The 23,304-nt window shown below is 43.2% G+C and overlaps 1 protein-coding gene across 6 annotated transcripts in view; it reads right to left on the bottom strand.

The window, feature by feature from the left end:
• The window catches only part of ABCC13 (multidrug resistance-associated protein 11), a 257,291-nt gene that overhangs the window by 140,122 nt on the left and 93,865 nt on the right, over positions 1–23,304 (bottom strand). For all 6 annotated transcript variants that reach the window (XM_087662983.1, XM_087662984.1, XM_087662980.1 and 3 more), the window contains 2 exons: positions 16,933–17,178; positions 4,812–4,881 (listed from right to left, as the gene is read on the bottom strand). In XM_087662983.1, coding sequence (XP_087519109.1) covers positions 4,812–4,881; positions 16,933–17,178 — 316 coding nt within the window. The remainder of the gene's footprint in view (positions 1–4,811; positions 4,882–16,932; positions 17,179–23,304) is intronic.

Raw genomic sequence — 23,304 nt, 5'->3', positions numbered from 1 at the left:
CAGGAGGGCCTCCAGGAGTGCAAAACGGAGGCTTGGTGGTGATTGGAGGTCGTCCTTGAGATGGATCTTCATGACGGCTTAGATCATGCCTCCCATATCCTCCTTCCTCTGTAGCCTACTTCGGGTGTGATAGGGCCTTCGTAAGACCCTTATTCAGAGTCCCCCCAAGTTGCCAGGAGGAGATAGATCGCCAGTCAGTGATCTAGAACCCCCAGGTCAGAGATCGGGAGGGGGTACAAATTGGCGAGCACCCCACATCCAGTGGGCTGGTTGGGAGATGCGGCTCGTACCATCAAAGACGTGGCAGGAGGTGTACAGGATGGTGGACCAAGAGGTGTTGCAACGGGCATTAGGTTGCCAGAGAGGAGTTAAGCTGAGAAGGGAGATTGACGCAGCCATACCTCAGGAGTGGCTTGACGCCTCGATACGAGAGGTGGTAAAGCCCGATGAGGTATAGGCCGCTACATTTTCACCAACAGGCATCCTCTTACAGGTGGCAAGTAGAGTGGGCGGTGCCCAACATGGGACTTTCTTCACCATGCAGGAGGGGGGACGTCTGGTCCTTGATAGAGGGCAACAAGATGAGGGGTTATGTGTCCTTTCGTGGAGGATTCGGGTGGTTGGCCTTCATGAGAAGACATGGCGTTAGGACCCTTATGTGTTCTGGGAGGAGCTCAGGGAGTGGCACTTCTAGATTTGGGAGGGCAGGCCACTTGATGAGCTGGAGTGGGACCCTCCAAAGTGGTTATGGCCGGCCACTGTGATCCCCAAGAAGCCACCGAGGTTCTTGGAGTACACATCCAAGATTGGCAAACATGTACTAATGCAGAAGCACATGGACTGGGCGCCTTCGCGTAACAGGTATTGGACAAAGCACAGCATCACGAATGCTTTCCAATGGACTTTCTTGCCCCGCCTATGGGACAACTGGAGGCCGAGGGTTTCATATTTCTTGTGGCTGTTAGCACGAGGAGGTCTGGTGGTGGGGAGTTGGTTAGCCCAAATGCAGAAGGATAGAGGTTGTAAACGCTGTACATAGCAGGTTTTGGAAACTCCAAAGCACTGCCTTTGGTCGTGTGAGGCAGTGCAGCTCGTGTGGAGAGGAGCATGTCGCATTCTCCACCGTATAGCACCCATCCTGGGATGTATCTCATGGGGAGATTTCTGCTGGCAGGCAGGCAGTCAGCCAGAGCCGTCACCTTTTGTACGAGGCGAGGATGCAAGACACGATCTTCATCATTGAGGATGGGTCTTGCGCAATGCTCGATTTGGAAGCTCCACCCATCTGCCAGGTACTGGAGCCCACAGCAAACCATTTTGAGGTATGGGAGATCCTAGTGAGTCTTACTGGATGGCACATCAGGAAGGCGTGGTGTCAAGAGGTTTTTGGCGGGGAGAGACTTTCAATACATACGACTCTGGCAAAGCTCTGGACCTCCATCATCCACTCCCTCCGCGGCCAATGGGACCAAGTGCAGGGCGAGTCTCGAGCTCGTCGAGAGCTCTATTTTCATTTCATGCGCACTTGGGGCTTGTTTTTCACGATGCAGGAAAGTAAGCCCCAGTTGGCGATACACCCCACCTCCGTGGCTTCTTGCTCCCAACCCCCCTAGACCACCCTAAGAGGCTCGTATACTTTATATATCTGTAACCCTGCATGAGCTCCAGCTAGTTTGTTGAGCATGAGCACCTCTTTGTATTCAGGTTTTTCTAAAGTAATATAATTAGCCACACTTTATTTGCAAAATAAATTAATCGAGGTGCTCAATAGTACTAAACAGTGAGAGAGAGAAAGAGTGAGTCGACGGATAGGTGTATACCAATGTGGTACACAGAATAAAAAAAATGTATTTATACTTGGGGTACGGTACACTTACACCCAATAGGGTGAGTTCACATATGTGGAGTAATATATACACAGGAGAGCGTAAAGGGCCTTTACACCCAACAGAGGGAACCACCACACGAGATGGTTGAGGATGGATTGGATGGAACCTGTGGGAGTGCTACTGCACAAGTGGGAATGGGTGCAACAATGGAAGACTACCTCAACGAACCCTACACAAAGAAAGGGGAACATAGACAATGTAGTCCCCTCTCCTACCAACCTCTCGCACAAATGGCTCCCGTAGAAAAATCCTTAACAAAAGACAGCCTACTCAATAAAGACAACTCGTGTACCAAGTCTAGTAAGACCATAAACTAAGATGACTCAACAGCCCAAATGTGGAGCATGTAGGATGTCCAAAATGAAGCTCAATAGACAGTGAAGCATTAACAGCAAAGTGCCAACACTGCTAACAAGCACCAACAAAATGTCACCGAGTCGATGGAGATCTTGGAGCAAATCTCATTGAGGAGTCATATGACTTGAACCACCGTTGTCAATGATCCAAGACCTATCTCAAGACAAGAAAACCAAAGAAAAAGGCTCCTCCATCTCATGCATGTGAAGGAACACTGACTTGTAAGTAACAATTGGGATAGACGTAGAGGAAGGCTCAGATGATGTAGCTCAATCCTTCACTCCTTAACAAAGGTGAGGGTATTCTACCAACACCTCCCCTCAGAAAGGGTGCCCTTCTCATGGTGTGGGCATTTAGGCTTCCCCTCTGAATCTATGTTAGAGCCTGAAAAAGTTTCTGAGTGCTTAAAACTTGCTCCTTGTTCTTGCCCTTCTTGAGCTTCTTGTTGCCCCCTCCTACATTTGCAATAAAAGCTTTTGTTGATATAAATCCACTAGCTCCAATCTTCTTGAGTCTCTCTTTATGTTCCAAAACAAGAAAGGATAGTTCCTCCCACAAAATGGTGTCCTGAACTCTGAAGGTGAGTAAGCTGGTGTAGGAGACGACACCATACTTTAGAGATCGGAGATGAGTAACAAGGATCATCACCATATCTTCAAATGATATCGTATTGTCGAGGGATGCAAGCTCATCCTGCAACTCCTCCATCTTGTTGATGCGGTCCTTTATCAAAGAAGAGTCATCAACTAGTAACATTCAGAGCTTCTTTTCTGTGGTAATATGGTGAGCAAAGATCTTTAAATGATAGAGAGAAGAGAGATTTGCCCAAACCTCCATTGTAGTCTGAAGTCTATGAACATAAACAAGGACTAAATCTTGCAAACTCATGAAAAGAAAAGATCAAGGTCGACAGTTGAGTTGATCCCAAAAACCACCTGGATCAACAATGGAACCAAAATGGGGATTCTCCATTAGTCAAAGGTATTGAATATATGCTCCAATTTGTAGAACCAAAGGAAGTAGTTGGCGTTGTCAAGTTGATTCTCCATGGGCAGTGATGGAAGGACAGACATCTAAATAGATGATGCCAAAATGGCCACATGGGGCCCTACAGTACATACCCTCTTAGGAACATATTAAGTAGGGGAACAAGGCCACTCTGTTCTTCTGAATCTCTCGAAGTGATGATCTCTGGATGATCGTGGCTCTGATCTTCGATCTTCTTTGTGCTACTCTTCACGACATTCTGACTAACACAAGCATCAATCTTCAGAAGAGTGGATTGACTCCTTATCTGAATCATCGAACCTATCAATCTAGTAGTCCATATTTCTTCAAAGAATCTATAAAACGGATGACAAACTCACGTGTTCGATGTCAGACTAGCTGAATGGAAGAGGAATCAGTTATTGTCCTACAAAACAAATTGTAGATGTCCCACACACTTCGTAGAAGACCAAATAATGTAGAAAATCAGCATTCTTCACAACAAATTTGCACCAAATAGCAAGTAGAATGTGGTCTCATCTTAGCTAAACCTTCAAGTCCTCTCTTTTGGCTCTAATATTATGTGTGTGGGTGCAATGGAAGAACACCAAAAACATGGAGAAATAAGGGAAGAGAAAACTGAAATGAAAGCAAAGAATGAAAGAAGAAATGTGTACTTAACTCAAAAGAATGTTGAATACAAAGCCGACTCATCAATCCCTGCACACAGCCCAAAGTGTCAATGAGGGCACTGGATCAGGCCAACGATGGAGAATGCACCCGATGATAGAGAAATGGCAGTGACTGAATGGAGTGCTAAAAGCTTGCAAAACCAAATGATGGAGAGGCCAACCAGCATGTGCGCTGCATTTAATGCAGCTGACAAGGAAAAATCTGATCACCAACCCACAAACAAGCTGCTCTAGTTGGCAAAAAGAAACACACTAACCTGGTTCACTAAACAGCCAATGTGAGCAATACCAAAACTGACTAAAAAGTGTAATGGACGGAGATGCATACTAACGATAAGAGCTGCCACCTCCATCGAAACACATGAAATCAACGATAGACAGAATGTCAGAGCTCCTAATGTCCTTGTCTAGCTCAAACTGAGGCTCACAGACAGCAGATGATTGGTGATGACACAAATATCTGTGAATAAATTACACTCCTATGCTCCCTTTTTCTTTTGGATTCACTTTTGGGCTTTATGGAGTATTTGGAAACTCCGCAAATTGGTGATATCTGATTATATCATTGCAGATGCCTACCAGTACTTTAGAATATAGTTGCATCAATCTCTCTAACAGTCCAGCTACTAAACTATTATATCAATCTCAGATCATTTTTATGAGTGTTTCTAATCCTTTTTTGTTTACACTATTGATAGTGTTGGGCACTTTGTACATTGAACATTGATACATAAAGTTGATGTCTCAATAGGGGTGGTGGTGGGGTCATGTGTTTGTGAGTGAGAGAGAAAACAATCTTGAAAAATACCCTTAAGCATTCCATCAAACTGTTAGAAGAACATCAATGGAGGTATTTTGAGCTTTTGATTGACAACTAAAGCCTTACCATCCTCAATGTTGTAGACAATAGCATTCAACAAAAGTGGTCCACAAAATCCCAAGGTATCATTCAAAACCTGCAATAAAGCAATAGTTTCATTAGCATAGTTTTAAAATATAACTTATTCAAAAGCTGCACAAAAGACAGTTTCTGTATAGGGATCAAACCCTGCCCTTCCCCACCCCCATCCCTTCCCCCCAACGTTTCCTACGACGAACATTGCGGTTCATACTTCACACTGCCCTCACACCCCTTGAGGCCGACATTGCGGTTCGTGATTCATGGTGGCCGACCTCTTCCTTCTTCAACAAGGCACACTGGTATCCATGGCTTCTGTACCAACAGATGACAGACTACTAGATGCTCCTACTGTGGCATCACCGGACACACCACCGATGCTTGCCGACTTCGACCTTTGCTCCGCACCCCCCAGAGTATATGCGTCTTCCACCAGGCACTCCTTGTGCCACCTTTCCTTTCTGGGCCACAGAGAACGTTCTGCATCAGCTATCAGAGTACTATGCTCAAGGAAAAAAGACGCATCCAATGCGCACTAAGTCCTTTCGCGCACATGGAGGACTTGTGCCTTGGAGTCCTCAATGTCTATGCCCCTACAGAGGTTAGGGCACGCAACAGGTTCTGGGTGGAGATCGCGGATGGACTCCCAGAGGTGGACTCCTGGATCGTTGGAGGAGACTTCAACAACATGGAGGCTTTGGAGGACCAGCAGGGCAGGGGAAAAAACTACCAAGGCATGGCTGGGGAGGAGCACAAGGCATGGGAGATCTTTCTACTGCCAGTCGGAGCACGCGCTGCCTGGAGAGACCCTGCCTTCCACAAGACGGAGAGGTCGTTGGACTTCTCTTGAGGATACAAGCGGCTAGTGGAGTCCTATTGAAACCGTTGGACAAGTTTTATGTGGGAGAGTGGGAAGGCTCTCGTGGAGGCCGGATTGGGCAGTTGGCAAGCACCACGTTGTCCGATCATTGCCCGATTCTCCTGACACTTGATTCCCCAGCATCCATCCTAGACACACGATCTTGTCCGATCCCTAACTCGATCTATAGGAGGGAGGAGATCACAAGACAGATAGAGCAGATTTGGGCCAAGGAGGGGAGCAAGAAAACCAAATCGCAGAGAAGGTTGCAGAGATCCTAGCCGAGTCGAGCAATATCTGCCTAGAGGCAGCCATATAGGCTAGGCAGCACAGCTGGGAGGAGGAGAGAGCACTCTAGCAAGACCGGTTCCAACCTGTCTCCTCCCCAAAGGAGGATGGTCTTATCAATCTCCTCCTCAAAGGGGGAGACCGGTTGGAACTATCCCAAGGGAGACCGATTACCCTATTGTCAGTGGCTTATAAGGCACTAGCCAAGATGATTGGTAGGCGACTCCGCCCTATGCTTCCAGACATCATTCATGATACACAGACAGGCTTTGTCCAAGATAGGAGCATCCTAGACAATGTCTTCACCTTCTTTGAGGCAACAGAGTGGACCTAGCAAAATGGTCAGGAACTGGCGGTACTATTGGATTTCGAGAAAGCCTATGACAAGGTTGACTGGGACTTCTTAGAGGGCACCATGGTGAGGTTGGGCTTTCCCCATGCATGGATCTGCCACACGGAGATTATTACAGGAGGCACCAAGCGATCCCACCCTCCACGTAAGGAAGTGCGCGTGCGAGCAGCCATTACTGGCCTAGAGGACAACTCTTGGAATTCTCTTTCCACACCTCAACAACTTTCTGGGCGCGAAAGGGGGACACAATATGCAAGGAGTTTTTCCAAGTGCATCAGCCTCGCACCTCACGAGAGCATATACACAGCCTTCGAGATCAGCATGGGAGGACTCGTTCTAGTCCCTTAGACGAGGTGATGGAGATTGCCACCGACTACTACGGTCGCCTTTTCTAGCAGGAGATAGCCTCAGCTAGAGGACGGCGATGTAGACAGCAGGTCTCGGACCACATCCCGTCCCTCATCATAGAGGAGGTGGGACGCTCCCTCCTAGTCCCCTTCACAGAGAAGGAACTAGAGAAGGCTTTCCATACACAGGACGGGTAGAAATGCCCGGGAGAGGATGGCCTCTCTAAGGCCTTCTTCACTACCTACTGGAAAGTGGTGAAGGACCCCCTACTGATGGCCTTCTAGGAGATTTTCACTTCAGGCCAAATGCCAAGGAGTCTTTCAGCAGGCCTTATCAGTCTTCTCCCCAAAGGGGGAGACTAGTTGGAGCTTTCCTAGTGGAGACCGATCACCTTATTGTCAGTGGCCTATAAGGCACTGGAAAAGATGATTGGTAGGAGACTACGCCCCGTGCTTCCAGACATCGTCCATGACACACAGACAGGCTTTGTCCAGGATAGGAGCATCCTAGACAATGTATTCACCTTCTTTGAGGCGATAGAGTAGGCTCAGCATAGTGGGCACAGTTTGGCCATACTTCTCTTGGATTTTGAGAAAGCTTATGACAAGGTGGACTTGGACTTCCTACAGGGCACCATGATGAGGTTGGGTTTCTCCCAGGCTTGGATTCGTAGGGTCTCCGCACTTTTACAGATCAGCCACCAGCACAGTTCTCAAAGGTGTAGGCGAGGGGAGGAGTTTCAGCTAGAGAGATCGGTCCGGCAGGGCTGCCCCCTGGCCCCATACCTATTTCTACTCTTTGAAGAGGCGATGTCTCACTTTCTCAAGTCACATGTGAGCAGATTACGCGGCCTTCAACTTCTAGTGAGAGAGGAGACTGAGTTGTTAGACTCAGAGTATGCAAATGATACAACACTCTACATAGAGGACGATGAGTTGATGCTGGAGAGAGTGAGCCTCGCTCTTGAGGTGTTCTGTTCTCCACAGATTGGCAAACGCCCCCACATCCAGTGGGCTGGTTGGGAGGTTGGCCCGGCTCATACCATGAGGACATGGTGCGAGGTGTACAGGATGGTGGACGAGGAGGTGTTGTAGGGTGTATTAGGCTGCCAGAGAGGAGTGGAGTTGAGGATAAGATAGATAGACGCAGCAATACCTCAGGAGTGGCTTGCTCCCCCGATACGAGAGCCGATATAGCCCGAAGAGATTTAGATTTTCACCAACAGGCATCCCCCTACAGGTGGTAGGTAGAGTGGGCGACACTCCGCCTGGAACCTTCTTCACCGTACAGGAGGGGGAGCGTCTGGCTCTTGACATAGGGTAGCAGGATGAGGGGATAGCTGCCCTTTCATGGAAGAGGATCCAGGTGATTGCCCTTCAAGGAAAGACATGGCAGCTGGACCCTTCTGTTTTCTGGCAGGAGCTCAAGGAGTGGCGCCTCTGCATCTAGAAGGGCATGCCACTTGATAAGCTAGAATGGGATCTGAGAGAGTGGCTATGGCTGGTCACTGTGGTCGCGAAAAAGCCACAGAGATTTCTGGAGTACAACGCCAAGATTGGTAGACACGTACTGATGCGGGAGGATATGGATTGGGCGCCGTCACGTAGCATGCATTGGGCAAAGCATAGCATCACGAAGCCTTTCCAACGGACCTTCTGGCGCCACCTATAGGATAGCTGGAGGCCGAGGAGGATATCGTATTTTTTATGGTTAGTGGCACATGGATGCTTGGCGGTGGGAAGCTCGCTTGCCCAAATGCAGAAGGGACGTTGTAAGTGCTACACACAACAGCCTCTGGAAACCTCAAAGCACTGCCTTTGGTCATGTGAGGCGGCGCAGCTCGTGTGGAGAGGAGCATGCCGCATCCTTCACCGTATAGCACCCAGCCTTGGACGTATCTCATGGGGAGCTTTCTGCTGGCAAGCCGTCAGCCAGGGCTGTCACCTTCTGTATGAGGCCGAGATATAGGACACGATATTCATTATCGAGGCAAGGTCGTGTACAATGGTCAGTTTGGAGGCTCTACCCATCTGCCAGGTATTGGAGCCCACAACAGACCGCTTTGAGGTATGGGAGATCATAAGAAGTCTTACTAATTGGCATATTTGGAAGGCATGGTGTCAGGAGGCTTTCGGCGGAGAGAAACTTTCAGCACAGGCGACCTTAGCAGAGCTCTAGACCTCCATCATCCACTCGCTCCACAGCCGATGGGATCAGGTGTGGGGCGCGTCCAAGGCTCATCAGGAGCTCCGATGTCATTTCATGCACACTTGGGGTGGCCAGGACCTGTTTTTCGTGATGCACGCAGGTAGCCCCAGATGGCGATACACCCCTCCCTCCCCCCCACCCCTCTCCATGGCTTCTTGCCCCCATCCCCCCAAACCATCTTGAGAGGCTTATATACATGATGTTTTTGGGACTTTCATCAACTCTAGTTGTTTGTTGAGCATAAGTACTCTGTTGTAATCAGTTTTTTTAAGTAATATAATCAGCCATATTTTACTTGCCAAAAAAAAGAAAGTTAGTGAAGGTTTAATGTGTAACGCACCTATTTCAGCTTAACAGTAGCATAGTTTCTAGTCACCAAGATGTATTTTGTTCCTACATGAGAGGCTGTTGGGGTTATTGGTATCACAAAAGCAAGATCCCACTTCTCAAAAGCTAATCATCTTGAGCTTGTATTTAAAGGATTGTGACTACCTCAGATTGGTTTTGAACCACATCCCTGAAGCTGTCACAAGCCTTAGCAAAATCCTTCAGTCCTTAACAATAGTAGACTAGCATAAGCTTTGGAGAATCTTACCTAAGGTAATGAGAAACTCCTACACCTACATAGGTTACTACAGTGACATCTTGGATTTCACGAGGCAAGGCACAACAACCAAGCACCTTATCATGATCTAAGTGATAGAAATATCACGTATGCAACTTGAAGGGATGGTTTTGATTAGGAGTTGTCGTTTATCTTTAGGAGTCATATCCTCGAGAAAGAAGGAAAAATGCCATTATTGCAAAAAAGCCAGGTCATCATATTGAAGAATGCAAAAAAAGGCTTGCAAAAGAGAAGAAAAAATACTCCACTATGGCTATCCAAGAAACATCAGCCACTCACACAATTGATGGTAATGTTTTAGCCAACTTCATGGAAGCGGACTACGCTTTTCTTGCATGCACTTCCAATTCTTCTATGGACGGGTCAGAGTCATGGGGACGTGAAATTTTTGAGATGCTCTAATCTTGCCGATAACGTTTGATTAAGATATTAATCAAATGTGCAAGGTTGTTAGCACATGTGATGCACATGGTAGTTATTTCATGGTAACAAGCCAAGGACCTCAAGGATGCAGTGAGTGCCAAAGGCAAAAGTTGTAATAAGTTATGTATGATAGGTACGACATGGTACCTGGTGTCAAATTTAGACCTAGACCAATTTATTGGCCAGTAATGTCATTGGTGATATTAGAGACTAGGCATTAATTAATTAATTAATATCGGTCTAAGGATCCATAATTGCTCAGGGATACTTCAGAGACAAATTAGTCTAGCCAATTTAATTATTGGTTGGTGAAATTAATTTTTCTGAGCACTGGAATAATTATTAAATTAATTTTTAATATTAATATTTTAAAATTTAATTTAATAAGCTGGATATTGTTGAATAATAGAATTAGAAGACTACCACTTGGCAAAACTTGCCCATGTAAGTGGAGAAAACGTTTTTAGGGACTGGTGGAGTCTATCCCAACCATTGTGAGAGAGAAGGAGACTATTAGAGAGCAAGGAGATGTTATTGATATGATTTGTAGCCACCATGGACCAATCCTATAGCAAGTGACAGCAATTTGGAGCCCTCTAGAAGCAAGTGACAATAACCCAAGGTCCTAGTGCAGGTGATAGCATACAAGAGGGGGGCAGCAGTCTTTGGAGTGGTCCTAAGCTGTAGATGACAACTTCCATGGCTATTTGAGTAGGGCAACAATAGTCTTTCAATGTTTCTCGCGATAAAACTCTAAAATTTCTCTCTACAACATTTTCTCTCATCCCCTAGCCATCTCTCAAGTTATCTTAGCAAAATCCAGCTATTTGAGTCATCAAAGGTGGAGATATTGGAAAATCTCTACTGTAAACCCTAATTTATAGCAAAAATTAGGGTTTTGACAGTCTCCTCGATACGCATGCTCAGAATTAAGCTCCTAGGACTTCCATTCCAGCAACTAAAATTGAGGAATTTCAGAGAGATTCAAGAGGCCAATCAACAAATATTAAATTTGGGGCTGAATTTATCTTTCAAGGAGCAAGGTAGCAGCCAATTCCAAGCAAACCAAGGGGCAAATTGGTTTGAAGACTTGCTAGTCAATTTTGACAGTAAGAGACACTTGGATTAGCGAAGAAGATTAGAGCATCTCAGTTGTATTCCTTCCTTTTGCAATATAAGCTAAAGAAATACTGCAAGGGGCCAATTTTGGAGTCAACTGGGTGTCCAATGTCAAGGATTAAAGTGGTAAAGTGTGCATTTTCAATTTATGTGATTTTTATACTTGCTGTAATTAGTACTTAATCAGGTTATTTACCACCCTATCCGAGGAGAAAGGTTGGTTTTAGTCAGCCTTTAATGTAAGAGAAACTCAGCATACTTAGTATTTTGGTAGTAGTGCATCATGACATATCACTTCTAGAAAGTATTTGTTCTCTTCTATGCATTTCAGCCCCTTCTGGCAAGAAGGTATCTTGTGCCAACAATACTTCTCATGCAGCTTGTGGTATCGGTGAGGTGCTGATTGCAATAATAGATGGCATAGATTTCAACTTTTGGATGTTTTGTATGTGCTTGGAATTACCAAGAACTTGCTTTTAGTGTTTGCTTTTAACAAAAGTGGATTTGAGGCATCCAAATGCATTGTTCATGACAAAGTGCATGATTATGCAGTGAGACTTTCTAGCACTTGGTACAAAGGTCTCTTTCTTTTGGATGATTATGGTATGGAAAAAGATCCGACACTGCTGATACACTCACACTCCTACGATGAAAAACGGGTCTCTTGAGTGACCTTACCCTAACTTCTACACTTTTTTTTTACTATGGCTGATACAATATAACAAATCATTACAAAAGAGGGGGGCACACACACACACATAGAGATGGTTGTTAGAGCAAGAATGCCTAGTATGGGTTGAAATTAATTGTTGTCCCATAGTCTACTAGCTGTTGCTTAAGAATGCTATGGAAGCAATTGGCATGGTATTGGTTCCCCCTAGCTTGCAGGCCACCAATTGCAACTGCCTATGCATGCTATGGGATACCGCATGCAAAAGGCTCAACTGGCTACGCTTGAATTTTCCTAGAATGCCTTCCTTCCACTATCATTTAAAGAGGGAAACCTTTGCAGAGCATTGTTTTACATGTGGACAAGGCCATTTCATTGGGGGGGGGTTTTGTATTGGCTTCACTGGTCCATGATGCTCCTCTAGATGATGGCACTTAAGCAAACGACATCCCCAGGCACCCTATTCCACATAATGGGAAACAACCTATACAGGCTTTGGATTCCCCTGATTAGGATTGGGTTGAGGTGTGCACTTGCAGCTATATCGAGCACTTCACAAGATCCCTTACGTACTTGTGTGCATGGCAAGATAAGACATTGTCAATATCTACTGTGAATGTCATAGTCTCAATGGCCCTCGAAAATCCTCTACTCCAAAGCGCTCTACTAACCATTCACGCGACTCTCCTATGTGGCTTGCTTTTGATCCCCATGGTAAAGTGATCACCCCTTGGAATCATTGACACCCAAGTGCCACTTCAAAACAAGGATATTCACAATCTACCTCCGAACACTCGGTGATAGATGCACCTAAGAGTTGTGCATGGCATGACTTTGATATGGTCGTTTAGAAGCAAGATTTTTGGTCTTGGCTCCGCCCATCCGATTCAGGTTTTACTTTTCAATCAACATAGTTCTTTGCCACATGGCCCCACTTGAACCGCAACAAGGTTGATTTGTTGGAAATCTGAAAATTAAGATTTTGAAACCCCAATTATTTGCATACTCTAGATAGCAACTTGATTTTCTTCTTTCATGATTTGATTTGATAAAGTTGAGTAGAGTGCTCCTTGCACAACTATTAGATAGGTATATATATAGCAAATAGCTGAGATTTCAGATATAGAGACTGTGGAAGTGAATATATATATATATATATATATATATAACATTTGCAAAAGACCAATGTGGCCTATGTATGAGACAAAAACCAATACATCTACATCCAATGTCGTCTCATCATAATAAAGCTGAAGCAAAGTTACATGAAATACATGTATTTTAATATGAGTCTAAGATCTATTAAGATTAAAATAAAAGGGATCAATATAGAATCTCCATCCTAAAATGGTTCAAGGCCGCTCTGCTAATGTGTCAAGGGATGAGCCTCCTCTGTCTCACAATGATGGCTCTGATCTGACTATCGTACGGGCTTCTCAATCATCTCATCAACTAGCTAGACGGGGTCTTCATGCTCTGTAAAGTGCAATGGCCTAGTCTAATGTGCCTCCGCCGCATGATGTAGACATAGTCTGGATAGATGGGGTTGGATCTACCAAGCTAGTGGTACTCATGGAGTCTAATCTGTAAAAGAAATCTGTCACTGCCCTCTGCCTCAATCCCTCTAGATGGGCCGGCAGTCTCCTATCTCGTAACAATGTTGTGCAATGCCTCTGGAGCTCTAAGAAGAAAAGCCCTAAGCATCTCTAATCCTTGTACTCCATGACCCACCGAAGAGAAGTAAAGCTTTCATGGAAGAGACAGTGATATCTCCCTCGTATACAAAGAGAAACCTCCAATCCATAGTGTGAGGGTTAAGCCCAAAAGTGGAAAGTGAAGGCTGTAGTCGATTTTTTGGATGATATGCTAGAGAGGTTGGCAATTGCAAGAGAAAGCATTACAATGGCCCACAATGGTGATATGCTTTATATTACCCTAAATAGAGGAGGAGGGAGGCAAAGTTCAATATATCCTACTACCCCCTTACCATTCCCTCCACTTCTACTTGTTCTATATTAAGTGGATTATGGGTAGGTCACACATGGGAATCGAGGGCCCCTATGGAGGGAGGGAGAGAGGGAGGGAGAGAGGGGGGGCGGGGGGACTAATTATGAGTGAAGGCTTGATTTGTGAATTGGGCAAGTGTTGAGAGGGGAGAAGCATTGAATCTCTCCCCACATGAGACTTTTGAGGTAAGTCCAATCATTGCGGTAAGATGACTACTCTAGTTTTGGGAGATATTTCTATTTTATGTTACTCATTGATGACTATAGTAGAACGATATCATGAAATTCCATGCATCAATGAGAGCGTCATTTATAGCTCCGCACATCATTTGTTCTGTCATCTGCATGCCATTAGCATATACCCCAACATCACTAGTGTGAACATCATCTCCAGTACTCCTCATCGTCATTTCCTTTGTGCTAACATGCATCGCCGACAGCACATTAAACCCCACCATAATATAAATAAGGACTCCAATCTCTTCCTAATATAGCCGTGGCATAAGCACAACCACACAAATAAGTATGTGACACATGGCTATTAGAGGTGCAAAACCTAGTTCTTCTATACTAAAGTACTTCAATATTGCAAGTTAGACTCATCTAAAATATTATAATGAAAATCTTGACAACTTCAATACCATGGTATATGCACTTTGTCAAAAATAAATCCACCTTGCTAATCTTACAAACTATATACTTTCCAATATAATGTAAGCAAACTAACTACATTTTTGTTGAGGCACACTAATAACATCACAGTGTCGAGTAGCTTCAATCTATGAACAGGCACTAATATGTAGCAAGCAAGGAATGTAAGAATACATGTTGGATTGTAGGCTATAAATGCCCCAAATAGCGTATATTTGTTTGTATGCTATTTTTGTTTGTTTTCAAGATAACATTTCAAGAAATGGAGATAACAAATACTTAAAGCTGAATATGACAACTATTCAAAAAAATACAGCCATGGAAATATAAAAGTAATAGACGTCAGATTGACAATTGAATATGGGTATCCAAAAAAAAAAACAAAACAAAACTAGGAAAGAGATTTATTTCTACTCATCCTAAGTCCTTTAATGAAGAGCCTAGTTACAATCACCCAGAGAGAGACAAGAAATAGTTCTCTCTCTCACAACATCATGCAAAGATGTATATGCACACATACATCACTTACTACGCAAATGAAAAATAACTCATTTCTTTACAAGATGATAAAAGAGGAAAAATCAGTCTTTCTCTATTAATGAGCAGCAATACATTGATATGTATTGCTTCTTGTCCTTGGAATGGAAGAAGAGCTCAAGAAGAAGGGGCTGTAACGAATTTACAGGTCTATTATCCTATAAAACAACATTGAAAGAAGAGAGGATATGGGGGTATTTGATGGTGAACAAGTGGAGAATGATGATATAGATGGATGTGGTCAACTTTAGGTTATCTTCACCTACTACTCTACAAGAGTTTACAACCAAAAAAACTGATGTAGAATGAGAAAAAACGAGCTCTCTTTCTAGGAGAAAGAGGAGAGCTAGTGCAAAAATAAAAAGTGTAGTGGCACAAGATAACCAACCACATGTCATGAGGCGTAACAAGTGATGGGACTCTTGAAAGCTTTTGTGAAAAGTTGCTTGACATGTGTCTCTTCTCTATGACCTTCGTATTTGGACTAAGTATTGTCAAGAATAGGACCAAATTTAGTAAGTACTACCAGAACACAAAACTTACTATTTTAAAATGTTATCTCTTATTTTTAAAATGAGCATTTTTAGACCAATCAGAGAATCCTAAAATTTAGGAATCACCTAAACTTTAGGAATCCTCTAAAATTTAGAGACCCCCCTCTCCCCAACATGGTGTCATGTAAAAGTTCTTTACAAATACATTACAAAAACAATGTTTGAAATTTGCATACAAGTTTTCTATGCAAAGATATATGCATTTTAAGCTTTCAGCCTATATAAGCACATTGTACAAACATTTCATGATCATTCGGTCTTGCTGATTGTAAATGTTTGTTCTGGCAAATCTAGCCCATACTTCAAGGTATTAATTCTCTTGTATGTGAACCTAACACTGATATGTTTGAGTTTTGACCACATGTGCCCATTCAGGTCATATATGTAAAAGTATGTACTGTATTTTCTTTAATCCATTATCTGGATCCACCACAAACTATAACAACTCATTACTAGACAGCTCTAAATATACTTTTATTTATATCTAGTAGGTGCAAAGAGAATAAATTTAATTAATAATTAAATATGCAAAATAATAGAAAAGATACAAAAACTTTTTCTGTTGTGTTATGACATAGGCCATATCTAGTCCAAGATAATTGAAGAAAATAATTGTGATTCCTAATTGTTTCAAAATCTCATGTGTATTTTAGGGTAATATAAAAAATTTTAAATTGGCAAGCCTTCAAAATGTGTCACTGCTATGGTAAACTAAGAAGAAATAATATTATCCAAATCTATTGCTCCATACCAAAACTTAGTAACTTTTGACGATGTGTGTTGGTGGTATGGGACACCAACTCTTAGAATGATTGTTCACACTTCTCTTTCACCTTTTTGTTTTCAAGGAAAAATTATACAATAAAGAGACCCCTAAATAGGTGAAAACAAGAGAGTCCAAATACATGAAAGAATATAAGTATACGGAATAGACACCCTCTAGGCTGGCCACTTTTGAGGAAGAGTTTCTAATATAAGAGCTAACACAAAGCTAGTCTGATGGATGGGGGATGGATTCATAAGTGAAAGAAGGTGCCAAATCTCAAGTGTCCAAGAACGTATCTCGCCTGCTTGCATCCTATGATCTCCTTGCAATCTTTCCCATCTGCCTCTAAGAGCTTGTATGACCTTTCTAGAAATGCAAATGAGAATGCCTAGAGTGGAAGTGAGGTGCTGATCTATGGCTTCATTGCATCTCAATATCCATATGTGCCATGCAATAAAGCTGGAAACAAGCTCTCATCTCTTAAAATGTCCTACAGTCCAATTTATCTCATGAATTTGGTGGATAATATACCCACATTTGGTGGCAGCAAACTCACCTTATAAGCCAACTCTTCTTACTGACAACACTATATAAAGAATGATAGTTACAGCTTCACTGCTTCAAATGTCACGTGTTGAAATTTTCAAAATAAATGTGAGGTATTACTTATACACGTTTTAGCTTTCAAGGGGATACATAATACCTTCACAAAACCAATTCCCAAGTAACACCAACCATAAGTGCAATAGATAGCATGAAACAGTGATCGCCTATGCATGGGGAGTTTCTGCTCTTCCATCCATGTTTGACATAACTTCTTAGAGCATATCTTAGGCTCCAATTCTCTAGGGAGCTTGAATAAATCTTCATATGTTAGTTGTCGTGTCGTTCCCAAATCCATTAGAGGTGTTACCCAGCCAAATAGAAGGACTTCCCATAATGATTCACCCTGCAGAAAGATCCCAAAGCTTTACATGTCACAAAACAAGGTGCCACACAAAGTACATATCCAAAATGTTCAAAACATCCAAAAGACCTTGAAAACATTAACAGTACTCACTGAGACAACATCATGTCTGCTTTTTGCACTTTAAACAACCAAACACTCTATTTTAAAATAATGAAGCAAAGAACAGTTTATCAGCTACCAAGAGATTCAATTTCAAAAACTCAAAAGTCAAAAGCATAATCTAAAGCAAGCAGTCTCCTGACTCTTGTAAACAGTTGTCAAATATGTATGTTTCTTTTGTTTGACCACTGTTTCAGCCGGTTTTATAGACAATGTGATCACTCTGATATTTTCGAAATTTACACTCTGACACAACATTAGTACCAGTCAAGTACTTTATACTATGGAAAAAAGTCCACTTCATCTCTTCTTATGCTTTCGACAACTCCACCTTGTTCAGAAACCCAGTTCACCTTGCCCAAATAGCTCAAAATAGAAAGAGTAAACTAAAGATGTTATTCCTGATAGAACATGAAAGCAAGAGAAGAAAAAAAAACAGAGAGAATACCACTACAACTTACCCATGGTGGGACCATATGGCAGCTATACTGATAGCTTTATTGCAAGCTTTATATGTGGAGCGGCAACCTTTGTAGATATTCCTAGGGCTTTATGAGAGGAGGTTGGGATTTCCCATGGCAATTCCTGACTTCAGATATCATATTGGCATTTCTTGACCTCAACATAAGCTATAAAAACTCCATAGATTATTTTGTTTTCTAACCTCGTCTCCTACCATGAAATTTTTGTGTTCCACTTCTTGGTGCCCTCCTAAGTATGAACAAGATGTGAATTCTTTTTTTTATTCATAATAGGTAAATGTATTAATTACAAAAAAGTACAAGATTACAAGACTGCAAGATGCAAGATGGCTCTAGGCCATCAAGCACAAATCACATACAAGAGACTCAACAAATACTCTCTGAGGCATCACAATCAAAGTTCAAAGGAGCTAGATGGGCTAGAGGGGGGCTAAAGGAACTGCAGTGTGCCAAGAAAGCAAATCCTATCTAGGGAGAATATCCACCAACTCAATCATGTCAAGCTGCCAATGAAGAAGTCCTTTCATGCAGACTATATGACTCTACACTCTAATGAAGCATCAAAGATGAATGCATTCCTCATAGTCCATATGTGCCAACAACCCAAGAACTGTAAGAAATGAAAGAGCATTTTCATATTGGCCTACACAACATCCACGAACTTGGGATATCCAAAGACCCAATCTTTTGGAAGCATTGATAACCAAACCACTTTGGACCAAATGGCCAATAGAAGTGAGCAAACCTTCCACATCACCGGGCAAGTAAGGAACCCATGGCAAGGGGTTTCTACAGATGTCCAACAAAAGAAACAATTGAAAATATGCCACTTCGAGAGTGTAGAGGCAAAAGAAAGAACACCAATCAACATTCTCCAAATGAAAAACTTGTATTTGAAAGGTGTTTTGTTAAGCCATGCCATCATTGCCATAGATTTCGACCACATTTGACCCCTCTGGAGACCCCAAGTGGTGTTGCCCTTGTAAGTAAGCGAGTCCTTATCAAGTATAAGCAAGTGATATATCTGATTGATTGAAACACAGCCAAATGCAGCCAACCATTAATCATCCAATCCCACCAAGGGACCCCCTCATCCAAAGGGGACAGCCTGCATGGCCTGCAAAGAGGTTGAGATGGAGTCTCACAGATTACCATAGTCTCAAGGAACACGAAAGTAGCATCGAACTAATCTGAAAGGCATGACAGCCCCACTTGTAGGTACAAGAGCATCAGCAACAATGACCAGTCCCAAGTGCACCATCCTATTCAACATCAGCCTTTATTCCTATTTGCCTTGCCAAGTAGCTTCAAAACAGCCAGCACTTCAGCTTTTAGGGAGTTTGTTGTCTTCTCATCCGAAGGTGGGTACCAAGAAGATTTAACAAGGACAGGTTTCCAGGAGTGGACCAAATGATTCAAAAGCATGGAAGACTTAAGATGAAGAGGTTGTGCAACATTAACCACATGCCACCATGAAGCAGAAATACCACTGTTCCCATGCTTACTACCTTGAGTCTCAAGGAAGAACCTTGCAATCAAAACAGGGCTGCCTACCCTCGCACAAAACCTAGAACAGTGACCAATGGAGAGCAATCATACACTTCTGCAAATCCAAAACAGCCCCACCTCTCATTCTTTTGAAAGTGCAAACATGTTGCCAAGAGATCCACGATATTCCCATCTGTGTAGAGTCCTTTTTCCAATGCAAGAACCAGATGGGTTGAGTAATTTCCCATAGATTAAACTTCAACCAAGGGAGCAAAGGGAGGTAATATGAAACCATTGGTACCATGCTTGTCTAAGCTATTTTCAATCTTACATGGAAAGGCCAAGCTTGTGATTTCCAATACACAAACTTATCCATTAGCACTTTAGGCGAAAACTGCAGCCCCAAAGGATACCCCAGATGCCTAGCAACATTAAGCACAACCTCGCCTTGCCATCCCAAGGCCTAAAGATCACTCTCAATGCAGCTAATAAGGGACAATTTAGATGCATTAATGCGGAGCCCCGAAGCAAGGGCAAAATAAGTCCCATGTATCCATCACTCTTTGTACATTATCAAGATCAACCTTGAAAAACATGATAGTGTCATCTGTCAAAGCTTCGCCAACCAACTGCTCCTATGAAGGAAGAGAAGATTTGACCCCCTAACCATTAGCCGCTAGGTTGGACAACATCGTCAAAATGGGATGACTGGCCAAGGCAAAGAATAAAAGACTCAACCGGCAACCCTGCCTAACAAATTGGCAGAGGGAAAAGGGTTCCCAATGACACCATTAAGCAAAACTCTCAAAGAGGAATCCACACAAATAGTGTTAATAAGTCCAAACATTCTCCAACCACATCCATTGCATTAGCTGACCAAAGGACCATTGCAAGTGGTCAAAGGATTTTTCCGATTCCAACTGAACCATCACCATTTCTTGCTTTGTATTGCGAGTATAATCTATCCCCATTTGGACATTCAAGATGTTGTGCACAATATTCCTTCCTTTTATGAATCCATACTATGCAGGGTAAATAAGGTCTAGAAGATATTCATGCAATCTATTAGCCAAGACTTTGGTAAAACTCTTGTATACAAAGCTCATTAAGGAAACTTGGTCACCAATGGTTCAAAACGGGGGGGGGGGGGGGGGGGGGGCACTTTGGGGATTAGTTTAATGAGACCCTCCCAAGAGTGCCACATGTTTCCAATCATCCAAACACGCTTGCATAAGGCTCTCAAAGGTGCAACCAATTGAGTTGCATAGGTCTCAAAGAACTCGTTAGTGATACCATTCACCCCAAGCTCTTGTCTTCAGGCAAATGCAGCAAAACTTCCATCACCTCATCTTGTGTTATGTCCATATCCAAACTATCAACAACATCCGGTGAAATTTGATCTTAAACCAGGTCACAAGTGACAAAACAATGAGCGAGCCACACCGACTATATGAGAAACAAAGGATTGCGATCCAAGCAAGTCCATGAAATAGGTCCTGTTGAGCTAAAACAAGCTTTTCAGCTGATTAGCATTCTTAAAACAGCCCCAAAACACAATTAATGAAAAACCCTAAAAAGGGGAGTGGTCCAAGAGAGTTTCAGTGGTCCCCCAAAAACCCTAATTCTTTGGGGCACCCTTCAACATCTATAAATAGGCATGCTGCCCCCATTCAGCCTCATTCCCGTTTGTGCAAGTTTCACACTCTTGAGTGGAGATTTCAGCCATCAATCCACACGCACATGGCTGTCCAGCCCCAAAGACTGCTGCCACACCTTTTGCTGCTGCATTTGCTCCTCCAATGTGCATGCAACAGCTGGCAGCCCATCTCCTCATCCAAGCGACATCCACAATTTGTGTTTACACTCATCTGGGGGCCGCCTTCCATCTCCACAGCTTCTCCTACTTGCATTAGGAACTCCAGTCCCTTCAGGCATCATCATTTTGCAGATTTTTCACTCGGACTGGTGGTCACAAACTTGGGATCTGTCTCCGATGGACGTCACTCTCCAACACACTACTCTACCCTTGAGTATTTGTACACTCTTACATTCATTTGCAGTATTCATTCACTTCAAAGTTGTATTCTTCTCTCCCTTCTTCTGTTTGTGTTTGAGTTCTGAGTTTTGCGTTTAGGGTTTGAGTTTTGCTTTCTGTGTCTGTCTCTTTGTGTTTTTGTCATGGTCGTACATTCTGTGTTTCCTCAATGCAAAACCTAGCAACTTTCTTCACATGGTATTAGAGCCGGTGCTCTTGTAAAGAGTATCCTGCAGATATTGTGGAGAGCTAGTCTTTGTGTGAGGCACACAATATGACTCGTATAACTGAATCGCAATGTCCCAGACACCTTCTCCAGTTCCTATGATGTTCTATCAGGCTTCTCCATCACTGGAGGCCCTAAGATGGCATTATGGACTCGCTGAGGAGAGGCAACGCTCCACTTTCACCTTCACCTTCTTTTTCTACTCCTATTTCAGATTTCACTAACATGACAGAGGACGACTTTGAGGAGTACTATGACAACAAGTACGGTAATGTTTACACCCCTCCTACAAGCTTTGCTACCACATTCGGACCGGTTGGTGAGGCTGGCCACCTCTCCGATCATGGAGGACATACGGCATTTGGAGCGCCTGGCGATCCATCTTCATCATCTCAACCAGTTTGTACAATCCTTTTGAGTTGCATGAATCAAAACCCTCGCCTGTTTCTTCTTTTCAGGTATAGGATCCTGATGGCTTTGCGTATGTGAACTAATCAAAAGAAGCTTACCCCTAAGACAAAAAATCCAATGAAAATTGATGTAGCAACTATTGCATGTAACCATTAAATATCTCATGATGCAAGAAAGGGGAGTTGAAACGCAAAGGCAGCTTGCTCAAAAAGGATCGAAAGGGATGGATAGGATACTTACGCACCTCAAGCACCACGGGGAAGTGATCAAAGAGAACATTGTGTTGCAAAACCCTGATTTTAAAAACCTCTGGCAAGAAGGAATCATCATGCATAACATAGAGCCAATCCACACGGCTCTAGGGTGCTACGCTGAAAGGAAGGTGTAGCCATTGTCCACGGGAGATAACCAAGACCACAGATCCTGTTTCAATACTACTGAAGCAAAAGGCGTTCCAATCCTGGCACTCAGGGTCATCCATGAGTCCATATCTGGAAATCGAATGGGATGGGTTAGCACTCATTAAACTCGCCCATGATAAGTCCAACTCTTCCTAGGGAAAGACATGTTCTCAATAGGCATTATAACTTGCGACAACCAAAAACATCATTAGGAGCACATAGGCCCACCAGCCATAGCACTTCCCCATCATAAGTAATTTCCACAACTATGAATCTACCTAATACATCTCTTTTAACCACTACTGGTTGCAATTTCCCCCAGACAATTCACAGCACAACAAAATGGGTTCGCGTATAAGAACACCAGCATAGAAAATCTTGAGCCATGATAGTACATGATTCTCCTTGCTTTGTGAATTCTCTCTACCCTAGGGCTTTCGTCTCCTCAAGTGTGCTTAATTGACAAGAAAAGTGCTTGTTCAGGAACAAATTTCAACAAGATGGCAAGATTGGCTCTAAGGATCTGCAAGATGTCATGATTTATTCCTTCCGTTATATTCACCAGTACTTCCAAATATCTAGAAATTACATATTGATTGGACCAGAACACAATTCAACATCATTCTTTATTGCCAAAATAGAGGAATCCTCTTCTTAATTGGACAAGGTTTACGTGCATCCTAAGGACTTTTGACACACTTCGTTCGTGAGGTCTATCACAAAATGGTAACAAAAAAAGTAAGCAAGGTTTGGTCATGCCAACATAGTGAAGCTCAGTGACAAGATAGATTAATTGCTTCAATTGCCAGATCGAAAATCCCTACCAAGGTAAATGTAGCCTTTGAGTAGAGAGTTGTAATAACCCGTCTCCCCTTGGATGGAAAATGTGCTTTTGCGCCACATGTGATACTCCCCCTCATCTTCTTCATTTCCTGCCCGATGTCCAAGCAAGTCTGAGGCTTC

Source organism: Lygodium microphyllum, chromosome 22 (assembly GCF_053477565.2).
Source record: "Lygodium microphyllum isolate KBCC chromosome 22, Lygodium_microphyllum_v1.1.10, whole genome shotgun sequence".
NCBI lineage: Eukaryota > Viridiplantae > Streptophyta > Polypodiopsida > Schizaeales > Lygodiaceae > Lygodium > Lygodium microphyllum.
Note: the sequence above shows the minus strand (reverse complement) of the source record. Positions and strands in the feature narration are given on the sequence as shown.